General features: G+C 33.5%; 1 protein-coding gene and 1 pseudogene across 3 annotated transcripts; both read left to right on the plus strand.

The window, feature by feature from the left end:
* The first annotated feature begins 1,525 nt into the window (after positions 1-1,525).
* Positions 1,526-6,085, plus strand: LOC107408960 (LEAF RUST 10 DISEASE-RESISTANCE LOCUS RECEPTOR-LIKE PROTEIN KINASE-like 2.4). Of its 3 annotated transcripts, none has more exons than XM_048471239.2 (4): positions 1,526-2,489; positions 3,531-3,560; positions 3,667-4,782; positions 5,614-6,085. In XM_048471239.2, the coding sequence occupies exons 1-3, from the start codon at positions 1,589-1,591 to the stop codon at positions 4,779-4,781; spliced, it is 2,046 nt and encodes a 681-aa protein (XP_048327196.2). In that variant the 5' UTR covers positions 1,526-1,588; the 3' UTR covers position 4,782; positions 5,614-6,085. The 3 variants fall into 3 exon arrangements, with proteins under 3 accessions (XP_048327196.2, XP_060672126.1, XP_060672125.1); XM_060816143.1 differs by lacking the exon at positions 5,614-6,085 and adding an exon at positions 4,857-5,139 and having other exon boundaries at positions 3,667-4,824; XM_060816142.1 differs by lacking the exon at positions 5,614-6,085 and having other exon boundaries at positions 3,667-5,139.
* A 5,641-nt stretch (positions 6,086-11,726) lies between these two features.
* On the plus strand, positions 11,727-14,912 carry LOC107406280 (LEAF RUST 10 DISEASE-RESISTANCE LOCUS RECEPTOR-LIKE PROTEIN KINASE-like 2.4; annotated as a pseudogene).
* Positions 14,913-15,958: the final 1,046 nt, after the last annotated feature.

Below are 15,958 nucleotides of genomic sequence, written 5' to 3' on the forward strand. Positions count from 1 at the left end.
GGGCTTTGTTTAGTTGTCGTCTCCAACAATCAAATTAAAGAGGTGATCAATTCAATATTCAAAACTGAGAGGAGAGAGAGATGGCATACCTTGGCCTGGTGAACGTTACTTCCTTTTGTATTTGGCTTGAGTGTATATGACTTTAACATATTATGATTTTGTCCCGTTGTGATCATGCTTTGACATGGGAATATACATGCATGGTTTTTTTAGTTTCTCAAGAAAGGTTTGGGAGTTCCAATGTGGATCTTAGGCATAGATTCCTAAAATTCGATTTGATATTGCTGTTTATCATTGTTAAAGCATTCCTTTCTGTTGCTTTTCTCATGGGCCATGCTTTGGGCATTAACTTGTTAACTTTTTGAGATTTACCCAACCATCAACCCAACCAATTAAGTGGACCGAACTCTATTGTGGGCCGAGTTTATTGTTTAACGCTTGGCCCAAGGGTGCTAGACCTACCATAATCAATTCACGCCTTTATCATCTGCACTGGAGACGAAAATGAAGACTACGGCAAAATCTTGGGAATAGGCTAACCACCATTGGAGGTAAAGAAAGCGTTTGTTTTCATTAACATCCAATCTGAAATTCGGGAATTGAGTAAGGTAGGAGACGATCATGTAAATTTTTTTTTTTTTCTTAACTCAAATCTAATATTGATTGTTTGTGATACCCAATGGTCAAAATTGGAATCCTAAACATTTTTTTTATTTTTTTTAATTTAGAATCCTGTATAAGATACTCTTTGTTGAAATTTATGTGCTCTTCAACATTTTACCATTTGGTTTAGGAATTTCTGTTTTAATACTTATGCCAATCCGAGTATACTTGAAAGTAGAAACTAGTGTTTAAATACTATGCTTGAAGTATATATCATCTATCTTATTTGCCTGGACGGACTTTTAAATCTGAAATTGAATAAAGGGCACAAATTTTTCCTTCTCTCCCGCAGTTTGTATTGTTTACGAATTTCATTTTTCTATTGTTAATTCATGTCAATTTTCAGGTACAGGAACTTGTCGCAAAAAGTATATCATTGCCTTCCGTGTCAAAAAAGAAAAAGACATTGTCAGTCAATAATCGGTCTTGTAATTGGCTGGTTGTAGGAGTATGTTTCATGTGTTTACAACTTGTATACAACCTAAAAGTGAATTGGTGGTAACGACAATATTAACATTCCTCTGTATAAAACATCATGGATTTGACTTTGTACCATCTTCATGACATAATAAACATGGTAATTTTATGTCTTTTTTTTTTTTTTAATAATATGAGATGAAAAATAGATAAGTATAAAAGCAAATTCTTAGTTTCCATTTTGCAAGAAAATCATTATAATAGCATATATATATAACTATTTAACTAAATAATAACCCTAAAAACTTTTAGCCAAAAAAAAAAAAAGAAAGAAATTCTTTAATTTCATTAAAGAAAAAAAAAAAAAAAGGGTGAAGCAAATTTCATATTTGCCAAAAAGGAAAAGTTAAAAGAAATTTCAAAGAAGTGAGGACGAACCGTCATATTCAAACTCTACGGTCAGTCTTCTGTGCCTCTTCTTACTTTGCCTTTTAACTTAGAAAAAGATATGCGAATCTTTAGTAACTTTGTAGAAAAAAATTGCAGAGTAATTGGGAGAAAAAAAATGGTTGCCAAACTCATTTCCTTCTCACAATCTTTTCGATTTTCGTTTATTTTATTCTTCATCATCTCCATTATCATCACAATTCCTCTAATATCTTCAACCAGCTTCAATGGATTCTCCAGCTGTATTAACCAAATCAGCTGTGGAAACCTCACCAATGTGGGATTTCCTTTCTGGGGAGATAGCAGACCAGATGGTTGTGGGTACCCTTATCTTCGTCTTGCATGTGACAAAAACATCACCACCATAGACATTATCAATGTGAAATACCAAGTCTTGGAGCTGAATCTGAGCAGCCAAATCCTCAAACTAGCAAGATCTGACTTGTTGGCTAGATCTTGTGCTTCAACATCATTACCCACAGTGTTAGATCCAACACTTTTTGAATTTGCTCCAGGATATGGAAATATCAATGTATTCTATGATTGTTCCTCAGGATTTTTCACTCTGTGTAGCACCACTGGGAAAAACGTCAGCTCCATCGAAACTAGATCGGCGCAAAATGTGTCATGTTCAACTCATACAGTTGGGGGTACTGAAACCCGGAACTGTAATTCTTCTCAAGTGGTTTCTCATCAATATGGGTCTTCATGCAGTTCTAGTATGACTATTGGGGTTTCTAAAATTTACGACCACACAGATACAGGGAATCACTCCAGAATCCAGGAGGCTCTGAGAGAAGGGTTTGAAGTGAAGTATAAGGTGGATAATGAATTTTGTAGTGGATGTTCTGGATCTGGAGGTGTTTGTGGTTATGGGTTGGAGGCCATGAAACCGACTTGTTTCTGCAAAAATCAAGTTTCTTCTGCGCTTGAGACTTGCCTTCCTCCATCATCAAAGCCAGGTAATTCATAGGGTGAAAGTCAATGGAAAATAAAATGTTACGATTTTTTTTTTCTGGTTTTTTGGAAATTCAATTTTATGGTGGAATTTTTATTTTTATTTTATATATATATATATTTTTTTTGTATTTGGTATTTTTGTAATTTTCTATACAGAGGGGGTGTGCATGTACGTAGTTTATTTGTGTATATAGAATAGAACCACCCATTAATCCTTAAAAGTAAAAAATAAAAATAAAAATAAAAAGAAAAAAATTAACAATAAGGCCTTATGGAATGGATTGGCTGAGCAGAGTCTATTTCTGTCAACTAAGTCTCCCTTTGAGACGAGTTTAAAACATTGCGGCTTTGGAGATGAGATGGAATTTAATTAACCATTCATTAATTAATCGCCAAACAAGAGGACTTTTTTTTTTCCCTTATAATCCAAGATTATTAAATTCTATGAAAGAGATAAATGATATAGGCAATCAATTAATTAAGAACATTTTAATTTTGTTTGTTACTTTTTCTCAAGTAACATTCTCGACATTGCACGTATTATTGACTTCATGAAAGCTCAAGCATTTGGTATGGATTAAGCATACATCAAATATAAGTGACTGCTATAATGGTTCCCAAAAAAAAAAGAAAAAAAAGAAAAAAATCAAAGTTAATCAAAATGAGCCTCATTTTATAAGCCATGTGAAAAAGATTTTAACTTGGTGGATATGCTTCTGTTTTTTCCTTTAATATATTGTTTAGTTAGTATCTTTTAAGCTTGCAGTTATGTAAGAAGCTTAACTATCATATAAAGCATAAACCAACTAAATTTATACAGCTAAAATAACAACTTAAAAGAATACTGAAAACAGGTTATCATAAATTACCACTGAACTACAGAATAGGATCCGAACAATTTTGCAATATTAGAGTCCAAGTCCGAGTTTCAATTCCCTACTAGTTGGCTTTGGGAAGTTTGAAATGACTTTAAGATAAGCTTAAGGGGTAAAAATATCCCTTTCATACTAACTTCTGCTTATCCTACCTTTTGTTTGCTGCAGAACAATCTGTCAAGCGAAATTTGGCCATAGGTACAATACCTCTTTATTTTCTCTTTGTGCTTTTTGTCAATTCCGTCTTCTTCTTTTTTTCTTTTTTTTTTTAGCACTACCTTCTAATATAATATTGTTTTTGCAGCCGTTGTAGTTGGGATCATAATACTCTCTATTGTCTTCATTTTCATATGTTGTAAGAGAGAATGCATATTAGTGGCAATTTTTCGGAACAGAAGAGGGGATGTTGATGCACTTCTAAACGATGGATCATTTGCCCTGAAGAAATATAGTTATTCGGATATTCAGAGAATGACAAACTCATTTTTGGAAAAAATAGGAAAAGGAGGATTTGGTACTGTATACAAAGGACAGTTACCTGATGGTCGTTTTGTTGCAGTAAAAGTCCTAAATAAGTCCAAGGATAAAGGACAAGATTTTCTCAATGAAGTTAGAACTATTGGTAAAACTAATCATGTTAACATAATCTGTCTACTTGGATTTTGTGATGAGAGGACTAAAAAAGTCTTGGTGTATGAGTACATGCCCAATGGCTCACTGGATAACTTCATACCTAAGAAATTAGAATCTTTGAACACAAGTTGCCAGCTTGAATGGAAAAAAATGTGCGAAATTGCTTTGGGTATTGCACGAGGACTAGAATATTTACACAAGTATTGTGGCACGACCATTTTGCATTTGGACATTAAGCCTCAAAATATTCTCTTAGATGAGGATTTTTGTCCCAAAATCTCTGATTTTGGACTCTCCAAACTATCTCAAAAGAAAGAGACTAGTGTGCCAGTGGAGAATCCTGGAGGAACACCAGGATTCATTGCACCTGAAGCGATATTCAGACGGTTAGGTGAAGTGTCTTACAAATATGATGTTTATAGTTACGGGATGTTGATTTTCTACATGGTTGGAGGAAGAAACAATGTTGGTCTTACAGTTTCTGATATTAGTAGCGTGTATTTTCCAGATTCCATTTATCAATATTTGGAATTAGATAAAGATCTAAGGATTTTGGAGACCAAAACAGAGGAAGAAAAACAAATAGCAAGGAAGATGGTAATAGTGAGTTTTTGGTGCATTCAGAGAAATCCAACAGATCGGCCAGCAATGAGTAAAGTTATAGAAATGCTTGAAGGAGACCTTCATTCCCTCCAGATTCCACCCAAACCTGATTGGTCTTCTCCTGCAAGGACTCCTCTACAGTCCACAAATTTCTATACAGTAGAGGGGGGTTTTCTTTCATAAGGTATATAAATGTGTGTATATATATATATACAGTCCGTCTAATGTGTGTATATATATATATACAGTCCGTCTAAGGTGCGGAAGGTTCTCATGCGGACCACAGTATTGGGTACAGTTTTTTATAGTATTGTTGACAATTTTCTAAAAAATCATCGTTAATATTATGAAAAACCGTTACTAATACTGCGGTCCTCATACGGACCATCCTCACCATAGAATTTCCGTATATATATATATATATATTACCCTCTCTCTGTTTCTAAAAAATGTCTTGAAGTTCCTTATTAGCTGCTGCCGATTGGAAAATTGAGAATTGAGTAACAGATTGTTTACTATATTTTGTTTGTTTTTCTGATAATGATTAGTATTCCTAACCATAATATATTAATGACCACATATATTAATTAGATTTGATAAGATCCAATTTATATTTGATTATGGCCTTTTAGTGAATAGTAAAATAATTAACGAATGTAGGAGTTCAAAGAATAAAACACGCAAAGTAAGATCGTCTAGCTTAGCAGAGAAATTCATCGGAAATTGAAATAATAGGTAGAAAATTGACCAATTCAACACAAATATAATAAATAATTTGATGACATATTATAATACATTAGAAAAAAAAAATTTGCAATGTATATAGTAATTCAAGTGGATAAAACTTAAATATGTATTGTTTATACCAAGAAGTGTATAGAACAACTTGGGAACCAAACTTTTTATACACCATCTTTCCTCTCTAATCAAAATGCATTCCCAATATCTTTCCCAAAACATCTCTTTCTTTTTATGGTCACCATAATCTTAATCCATGGTCCATCATCTTCGCCAGCTGACGAATACGAAGACTGTGGAGAGCTATTCGAATGCAGGGACACCAGGGGAATAGGTTATCAATTCTGGGGATCAAATTACTGACCGGTGCCAAAATTTCAGTTGAATTGTACCGACGACGTCATAGAGATCAGGATCTCTTCCTTGAATTATCGAGTCTCGAAATCAATGCAAGCGCACATGCTCTCAGCGCTGTTAGGATGGATTACTGGAACAGTGTTTTGTCCCAAAAACCGAAACAGCCTTTCCATGAATCAACCTTGGATTTGAGCTTCTTCATTTATACTTTGGATGCTCGACAACTGAGGTTGTAGTAATACTATGGATGCCGCGATTCTCTTGTTTCAACACAGTGCGATTGCAGTGAATTCGGATCAAAATCAAATACCATTAATTACTTTGTTTTACATGACTACTTCCGTGGCACAAAGTTTTGGCCTACCAAGTGGAATGTGCAACACTGGACCATAATGAACACCAATGTGACCCATTTTTGAGATGCTAAATACTCGTCAGATGCCTTTAATTATTTTATAAATTTTTATATAAAAATTTAATACGAAATAGTAATTTTTTTTTTTTTTTTTTTTTTACAGTCAGTTAAAATTATTACTTGGCGTATGAATTTCGTTGATGATGATTACTAAAAGATACAAATAATATTTTTCAAAAAATTATAGAGTTTATCATCTTAATTAGAATTGAGACATTGTACTAATTCCCATTCTTAAAAAATTACTTATTTTAGTGATTTTTTAGTGGAATAAAATTATTAGGAGAAAAAAAGAAAAGAAAAGAAAGTTTATCTTATTTTATTCTCCATATAAATCCAAATTCATTACTCAGTTTTATAATTTTTCTCTAATTTGACTCTATTTTCTTTCTCCACCATCGCTCCACACTTTTTTTTTTTTTTTTTTTTGTCTGACTTGTCTATATTTTCTTTCTCCACCATCGCTCCGCACTTTTTTTTTTTTTTTTTTTGGTTTTTCTTTCTCTAATTTCTGTTTGTATAAGGAGTTTCAATAAAGCCTAATGTGCTGAAATCTATTCAGAGCCTTAATCCTTGTCAAGTTTAGAGCAGTCCAAGCCCAAAGTCCCTTTTTTTAAATTGAAACATGTTGTTGGGCCTATTAATTTTCCTCCTGATCCGTCCCAAAATTCCAACGTCCTATTAAACCTGCAATTGTGTACGAATAGAAGCAGAACTCGGTTTAGGCTCATGCAACCAATTTGTGTCAAGAACTCATCCAAAATATCAACTTGTTGCTGTTCTCTTTAACTTTTTTCCTGCAGTTACTCATGAATCTTCTTCCAAGAGTAATTTGGTTATAGCTACGTAAAATGTCTCCGAGCTCTTTTTTCTTCTTTTGCTGAGTGCAACCCAATCAGATAAAATATACCACTTAAAAACTGATTTTTTGAATATAGGCTTTTCAGCGGCTGTTCTTGGGTTTTTGATAACTTTTGTACTAATTCTAAGTATCGGAAAAAGAGAATGGTTATCAAGTAAAGTAATGGTCGTTTGGAAGAAAAGGAAAGCAGAGGAGTTAAATGCAGAGGCATTTATAAAGAATTACACATCATTTTCCCAAAAGCGATGCAGCTATTCAAACGTCAAAAAAAATGACCAGCTCTTTTGAAAAACTTATAGGGAAAGGAGCATATGGGTGTATATACAAAGGAACACAATATGATGGTCATCTTGTTGCAGTTAAAGTACTAAATGAGTCAAAAAGCAATAGAGAAGAATTTATCAATGAAGTTGCTAGTATGGATAGAACTTCAATCACTCTTATTGGATTCTGTTGCGAGGGAAGGAGGAGAGCCTTGATTTATGATTACATGGCCATTGGATTGCTAGAAAAATTCATATTTAACCAAGAATCGTCGAATACCACTCGTCGCCTAGATTGGAAAATCCTGTACGAGATTGCTCTTGAATTGCACGTGGACCAAAATATTTGCGTCGTGCTTGTAACATAAGGATTTAGTATAGTATTCTGATTTAAAGCCACAAAACATTATTTTGGATACAGATTTTTATCCAAAAATCTCGGATTTTGGACTAGCCAAACTGTGGCTAAACAATGAGAGTATAGTGTCAATGATGGGTGCTAGAGGAACTGTAGGGCATATAGCATCAGAAGTATTTAGTAGGAATTTTGGTGTCAGAAATATGATGTTTATAGTTATAGGATGTTAGTTTTTGAAATGGTTGGAGGAAGAAGGAATAATGATTCTAGATTTTCTCATACAAGTGAAATATATTTTCCTTCTTGGATTTATGAAGATCTGGAATTGGGAAGAGGTTTAAGAATTCTGGGAGTTACAAAAGGGGAAGAAAAAGAAAGAGCAAGGAAGATGATATTAGTGAGTTTTTAGTGCATTCTAACAAATCCATCAGATCAACCACCAACGAATAATGTTGTAGATATGCCAGAAGGAAACAATCCCTTTAGATTCCACCAAAGCCATTCTTGTTTGCTCCTGCAAGGTCTCCTCAACAATCAGCAACGAAATCATAACAATTAATGTTAATATCTATGCATAGTATTATAAATTTGCACTTAGTTTTTTTTTTTTTTTTTTTTTTTCAATATTAATTGCTCAATTTCTTATGTTTCTAATTTCCTATCTTGCTCAATTTTGAAAATGAACCTTGCTTGAAAAAAAAAAATTATTATTATATTGGTCAATCTCTTATCCAAAAATCATGAACGAATTTTTATTCCAGAATCCTCCAATTATGTATGAGATACATTAGCCAAAAAAGAAAAGAAAAAGCTCTTTATCATATCTAATTGAAGGTGTTCCAGACAAAAATTTAAGTAAATTTGTGGACAAGGGTTTGGCTATGTATTTTGATACTCAAAGCTTAACTAAGAAATTGAAATATAATTAAAAAATTATTGAGCTAGTTTATTAGTTGGGAAATCCAAAGGATTTTGACATATCGGTTGAGAATTGACTAATTCAAAACAAAATTAAAAAATAATATGATAATAATACTTAAAAAAATGTATTGCTCATGTTAAGAACTTAGAACAACTTGGAACCAAACTTGTATACTTTGTCTTTCTTTCCTCTCTAATCATAATGCATTCCAAATATCTCTCCCAAAACATCTCCTCCATTCTTATGGTCACCATAATCTTAATCTATGCCTCATTATCATCGTCAGATAGTGAGTACGATGACTATTGTAGACTCTTTGAATGCGAAGACATTCGACAAATATTGCTGGAACAATATTTGTCCCAAAACCCAAACAACCCTACATGAAACTACCAAAGACTTCAAACTGTATGGAGTTTTTTTGTTTCCACTCTAGATAGTATAGGGTTTCTTGTTTTTATTTCAGATAGTATAGGACTTTTTTGTTTAGATTTTCTAAGAGATTATCCATTCTAGGATTACTTTTACTGACTTAACCTTATAATTCTTTTGAATTTTGAATCTAACCATTCTGAAAAGTCTTGGATACTAGGTAGCCTTCATAATTAAGGTAGTCTACCAATGTCCCATACTTGCCCACAGTTACTTTGGTAGCCTCACACAGTTTTGCCCCAGATCATCATAATCCACCACCCTTAGATCCATTATATTCATTGACACACTTTTGATTGGGTACAGACTCTAATATCATTTATAACGCCCTTCCTACTTTAGCATTATGCTCTCTTGCTCCATCGATATTATCTTTAATTTAACCACTGCACTTTCAGGTAGTATGAGGTTTTTATTTAAATTTCCCAGGAGATCACCCATTTTGGAATTATTCACACTGGAGCACGATTAACTCTAGAGTTCTTTCGAACTTTAAAGCAAATTTTTCTTAAAAAAGCTTTAGTTGCTAATAGATTATCCATTTTACATTTAAACCATCACTATTCCACATCTAATCGATGTGAGATTGGATATTAGATAACCTTTGCTAATAAGGTAGCCTGCTTATGTAGTCCCACATCAGTTGGAAAGGGGAACGAAGCATGCCATATAAGTGGGTGTGGATACATTTCCCTTACAAGGCCTTCCCATGATGGAACGTAAAACCTTGCTGGCTGGGCCTAAAGCGGACAATATTGTTATTGGGCCTGGAAGCCCGTGCTAGTGAAACTGGTAGGTAGGGGGTGTAAGAGGATTCCCCCTAACCATTGCGAGACCTTTTAAAACCTTAAGAGCTGGATTGTAAGAGGATTCCCCAGGCCCAAAGAGGACAATATCACATGCGGATGGTCTAGGCTGTCACAGATAGTATTACAGCCAGGACCCAAATCGGTATGCCAGTGAGGACACTGGGCCCCCAGGGGGAGGATTATGAAGTCTCACATCGGTTGGAAAGGGGAACGAAGCATGTCATATAAGTGGGTGTGGATACTTATCCCTTACGAGGCCTTCCCAAAAGAGAACGTAAAACCATGCGGGCTGGATCCAAAGCGAACAATATCGTGATCGGGCCTAGAAGCCCGTGCCAATGGGACTGGTAAGTAGGGGTTGTAAGAGGATTCCCCCTAACCATTGCAAGGCCTTTTAAAACTTTGAGGGTTGGATTGTAAGAGGATTCTCCAGGTCCAAAGAGGACTATATCGCATGCGGGTGGTCTGGGCTGTCACACTGCTATTACTCCATACTTGTCGACACTTATCCTAGCAACATCACATCATTTCACCTTTGATCATAACAGTTTAAATTTATTATAAACGAGTTCTATTTAAATTAGGGTCAATCCATTTTACATGATTATTAAAACATGTCATTTTTGAATTGACATATGTAACATGAAATAACACAAATTAACATGTTTAACTATGCATATCAATTAATGTGTATTTACTTAAATATAATATATTTAATAAATGTATGGACTTATGTACATGTCAAAAAATAAAGATCAATACATCTAAAAGTATTGGAGATGTAGATTTTTTTTTCTAAATGAGAATTAATTTTTTATGCTTTTTCAGAGTAGTAGTATTAATTTTACTATGCATATATATATATATATATATATATGTATATATTTAACTATTATATGATATTATGCTATTGTCATATATCATGTTAATGTAAACTTGTAAATATAATTATATGGTTTTACATCTATATTTTAATTTATGATTAATTAATGATTAAATTAATTTAAGCAAGTTAATTTACATAATCTAAATCAATTTCATATAAATGGATTAATTTCATAATATAAAAAAGTTATGTTGATCCTAATTGATATGTTTAATAAACAAGTTATACAGACAATATTAGATTATATGATTATTAAACAAGTTGTGTTCAGATTGAACAATTTCAACGCAATTAAAAAACAAGCTAGCTTAAACATGATCAATCTATTCCTATTCCACCCAAACTGGCTTGTCTTCTCCTGGAAGGTCCTGGTCCCAACAGCCCACAAGTTTGTATGCAACTTAGGCAATTTTTTTTTTTCTCCCCTTTTCTGAGAGATTTGTTGAAGTGAATAATTAGCTGATACCATTGAAAAATTGAGCAATAGATTTTTAATACATTATGTTTGTCAAATTATTAGTATTCTTGACCAGAATATATTAATGATCACAAATAGTATTTAGGTTTTAGATCCAATTTGTATTTGATTATTGCCTTTTAGTGAAAAGTAAATTAATTAAAGAATTTACTCGGAGTACTAATCATCAGTTTTTCTGTTTGGCTTGAAGAGGACCTGAATGGGTCGCTCAAGTTTTAGATCTTGATGTATCTCTTTTTAGTAAATATGAATTTTTCATAATATTACCTTTAAAAAAAAAAGAATTTAGGAGTTGAAAAATAAAATATAAATTGAGGTCGGCTAGTTTAGCAGAGAAATTCAAAGGAAATTGACATAATAGGTTGAAAATTGACCAATTCAACAAAATGTAATAAATAATAATTTGGTAACATATTATAATACATTAGAAAATAAATTTATAAATTAAAAATATTTCAAGTGGACAAAACTTAAATATGTATTGTCCATATTAAAAACTATATGGCAAAACTTGGAAACCTAACTTTTTCATACACCGTCTTCCCTCTCTAATCAAAATGCAATCCCAATATCTCTCCCAAAGCATCTCCTTATTTATGTTCATCATAATGTTAATCCATGCTCCATCATCTTCGCCGGCCAACGAATACAGAGACTGTGGAAGACTCTTCGAATGTGGAGACATCAGGGGAATAGGTTATCCATTCTGGGGATCAAATTACCGGCCGGTGTATTGTGGCCACCCAAAATTCCAGTTAAATTGTGCCAGCGACGTCGTAGAGATTGTGATCTCTTCTCTGAATTATCGAGTTCTCGAAATCAATGCAAGCTCGCATACTCTCACTGCCGTTAGGACGGATTACTGGAACGATGTTTGTCCCAAATCACAAACAGCATTCCATGAAACAACCTTGGATTCGAACCTCTTCGATTATACTTCTGATACACAAGAACTGAAGCTGTATTATGGATGCCGCGATTCTCTTGATTTTTTTACACAGTTCAATTGCAGTGAATCGGGACCAGAATCAAATACAATTAACTACTTTCTTGTAGAGGGCTACTACGTGATACAGGGTAGTGATGTACCATCTTCGGAACCGTGTAAGGTAAATGTGACGATCCGTATTTTGGAATCACAAGCAACGATTTTAGAATCATTGAGTAATGCGTCAAAGGGTAATCTGATAAAGGCAATTAATTCTGGGTTTGGATTGAGTTGGTACGCTGATAATAATCTGTGCGACAAATGCGATCGCTCCGGTGGACGGTGCGGCTACAATCTTACTTCAGGTGGATTCGCCTGCTATCATTACCAAGGTATATACGTATGCATACAGTTGTTTGTTTATTTGTTTATTATAAAATATTCCTAATTATTTGATTTATAAAAATAGAGGATAGCAGGTGACATTCTTTATTAAGCCAGCATATTGAGGACATAGGGTCCTTTATGTCCTTTTAAATCGCTCGTATTTTAAAAATTAATCGGACCCTTTTAATCATATAAACATAGACCCACTTATTCAAAATAAATAAATAAATACGGATCCACAATGAATCATTGCGTCCAAACCTTAGGTTGAACCCACAAGAGAAACGTACAAAAGTATAGCGCCACCAAAATCTTTGTAACGATACTGGTGAGTATATAATTTGCAATGTGACCAAACTTTAAACCATATGTAATTCTTGTTATTCTTTTTAGTATTTTTAGCTTGTTTTAATATTTCTTATTCTGTTTGAAAAAGCTGATGGCCAATGATTGTTAATTAATCATAAATTTACGTGGAAAAAAACGTAAATGATAGATCGAAAACAAAGAAGGAGAAAAAATAATAATAATAATAATAATAATAATAATAATAATAATAATGAGTTTATCCATCTTTTTATTTTTTATTTTTTTTTAATTGGGATTGGGCAATTTCAACTTTAGATCATTGTACTAAAAAACAATAGCTAATTAGATTTAAAAATTGTAATTTCCACTCATAAAAAACTCTCTTAGCTTTTTCAATTTTCTGAAGGGTTTAAATAAAGAAAATAAAAAAGCAACATGAAATCTAATTAAACTCACCCTAAATACCCGACCTAAATCCTGCCCACTCTCGTAAATGCCCGAGTGTTTGATAATTTTAGAGTTGTTTTTTGTGCACAATATTTTTACTCGAGACTCAGTCCAAAACTCCAGTGCTACAGGCTTAGGCTTTACACTAGTCCCTGCTGGAGCTCTGCCCGGTTAAACCAGAAACTGTATATATTGCTTTCAAAAAAATAAAAAAATAAATCTGTTTCAGCTGCATACAACTGCCTTTTTATAAACATAAGTTTTTGTAGCGGAAATGGTTTTGCTATGAATTATTGTTTTATTTGTAGTTTTGGTTTAAATGAGCACGTTATCAAAATATGTAACATGCAATTTTCATTTCGACTTACTCGGTATAAACATGAAAAACATTGAATCAAAAAGATCAAAACCATTGCTTAACGAAGTAATTAGGCAAAGTCTTCATTTTCAACATATGAAGTTATTGCTATTCTTTTTTACCTTTTTTCTTGCAGTTGATCGTGGATCTTCTTCGAAGAGAAATTTTGTCATAGGTAACATTGTCTCCATGCTCTTTTTATTGTTTTGCTAATGTCAATGCAATGAAATATAATATACAAATTAAAAAGCTTGTATTTTCTTAATATAGGCATTTCATCAGCACTGCTTGGGCTACTGATCATTTTTGTTGTAATTCTTATTATCCTGAAGATAAAATGGGTATCAAGTAAACCAATTGTCCTTTGGAAGAAAACCAAAACAGAGGAGTTCAACGTAGAAGCATTTATAAAGAATTACGCATCATTTTCCCCAAAGAGATATAGTTATTCAAACATCAAGAAAATGACAAACTCTTTTGCAAAAGTAATTGGGAAAGGAGGATATGGATGTGTATACAAAGGAATGCTGCCCGATGGTCGTCTTGTTGCAGTGAAACTCCTTAAAGAGTCGAAAAGCAATGGAGAAGAATTTATAAATGAAGTTGCTAGTATCGGTAGAACTTCTCATGTCAATATAGTCACTCTTCTTGGATTCTGTTATGAGTGGACCAAGAGAGCCTTGATTTATGAATACATGCCTAATGGGTCACTTGATAAATTCATATTTAACCAAGAATCTTCGAATACCATCACACGTTGTCTAGAATGGAACACCATGTATGAAATTTCTCTTGGGATTGCACGAGGACTAGAATATTTGCACCGTGGTTGTAACACAGATTTTGCATTTTGACATAAAGCCTCAAAATATTATTTTGGATAAAGATTTTTGTCCAAAAATCTCTGATTTTGGACTAGCCAAACTGTGGCTAAAAAAGCAAAGTGATGTTTCAATGATCGGGGCTAGAGGAACGAAAGGATACATAGCACCAGAAGTATTTAATAGGAATTTTGGTGAGGTGTCACATAAATCTGATGTTTATAGTTATGGAATGCTGGTTCTCGAGTTGGTCGGAGGGCGAAAAAATGTTGATGTTAGGGTATCTCATACAAGTGAAATATACTTTCCTTTTTGGATCTATGAAAAGGTGGAATTAGACAAAGATTTAAAAATTTTGGGAGTCAGAACTGAAGAAGAAAATGAAATAGCAATGAAGATGCTATTGGTGAGCTTTTGGTGCATTCAGACAAATCCACCAGATCGACCACCAGTGAGTAAGGTTATAGATATGCTTGAAGGAAACCTTCAACACATCCAGATTCCACCAAAACCATTCTTATGTTCTTCTGTAAAGTCTCCTTAACAATCCGCAACAAAATCATAACAGTTAATTAATGTTTATGTACTATACATTTGAACTTTATAGTTTTTTTCTTTTTCAATATTTGCCCAATTTTCTATGTTTCTAATTTCCTATCTTGCTTAAGCTTTGATAGTGTACCTTGCTTGACGAATCCTCTTATTATATGTGATATTTTATCCAAAAAAAGAAGAAGAAAAAAGCTCTTTATTATATGTAATTGGAGGTCTCCAGGATGAAAATTTATCTAAATTCATGAATAAAAGTCTAGCTATGCATTTTGATATTCAAAAGCTTAGAAAGAAATTGAAATATTATTAAAAAATGACTGAGCTAGCTTATTAGTGGGAAATTCCAAGGAAATTGTCATATTGAACGGGTGCGAATTCACTAATTCAACACAAAATTACAAATAATACGATGATTACTGTACATTAGAAAACAAAACTTTCAATTGAATAAAAATTCAAGATGATAAAACTTAAAAATGTATAGCTCATACTAAGAACTCAGAACAATTTGGAACCAAACTTTTATACTCCATCTTCTTTCCTCTCTGATCGTAATGCATTTCAAGTATGTCTACAAAAATATCTCCTCCATTCTCCTCCATTTTTATGGTCACCATAATCTTAATCCATGCCCCATTATCTGCAATACCCAACGAGTACAAGGACTGTGGTAGACTCTTCGAATGAGACATCAGAGGAATAGGTTATCAATTCTGGGGATCAAATTATCGGCCAGTGTACTTGTGAAGTCCAGCCGCACCACCACTGCACCGACAGTGTGAAGACTGCTCAGCCACCATCTTTGACAATGGCCATTGCTGCATTTAACACCGAACTCCAACTTGCTCAACAATTGTGGGCTACTGTCAGAAGCTGTTGAAGATTGTAGCCATGCAACTGACCTTGTAAGCCTATAAATAGGCTCCATCCCGTTGCATGCAAGCCAAGCCAAGAGAGCAAGCTCAATATCATCTCAAGTGAGGAGTATTGAGAGTAAACTCTGAGAGAGAGAGTGTTTAAGTTCCAGAGAGAGCTTGA

Source organism: Ziziphus jujuba, chromosome 4, assembly GCF_031755915.1.
Source record: "Ziziphus jujuba cultivar Dongzao chromosome 4, ASM3175591v1".
Lineage (NCBI taxonomy): Eukaryota > Viridiplantae > Streptophyta > Magnoliopsida > Rosales > Rhamnaceae > Ziziphus > Ziziphus jujuba.

Coding starts and splice junctions, on each gene's coding strand:
- LOC107408960 (XM_048471239.2), top strand. CDS start 1,589: ATGCGAATCTTTAGTAACTTTGTAGAAAAAAATTGCAGAGTAATTGGG. Junction 2,490..3,530: donor TCCTCCATCATCAAAGCCAG/GTAATTCATAGG, acceptor TGTTTGCTGCAG/AACAATCTGTCAAGCGAAAT. Junction 3,561..3,666: donor CAAGCGAAATTTGGCCATAG/GTACAATACCTC, acceptor TTGTTTTTGCAG/CCGTTGTAGTTGGGATCATA.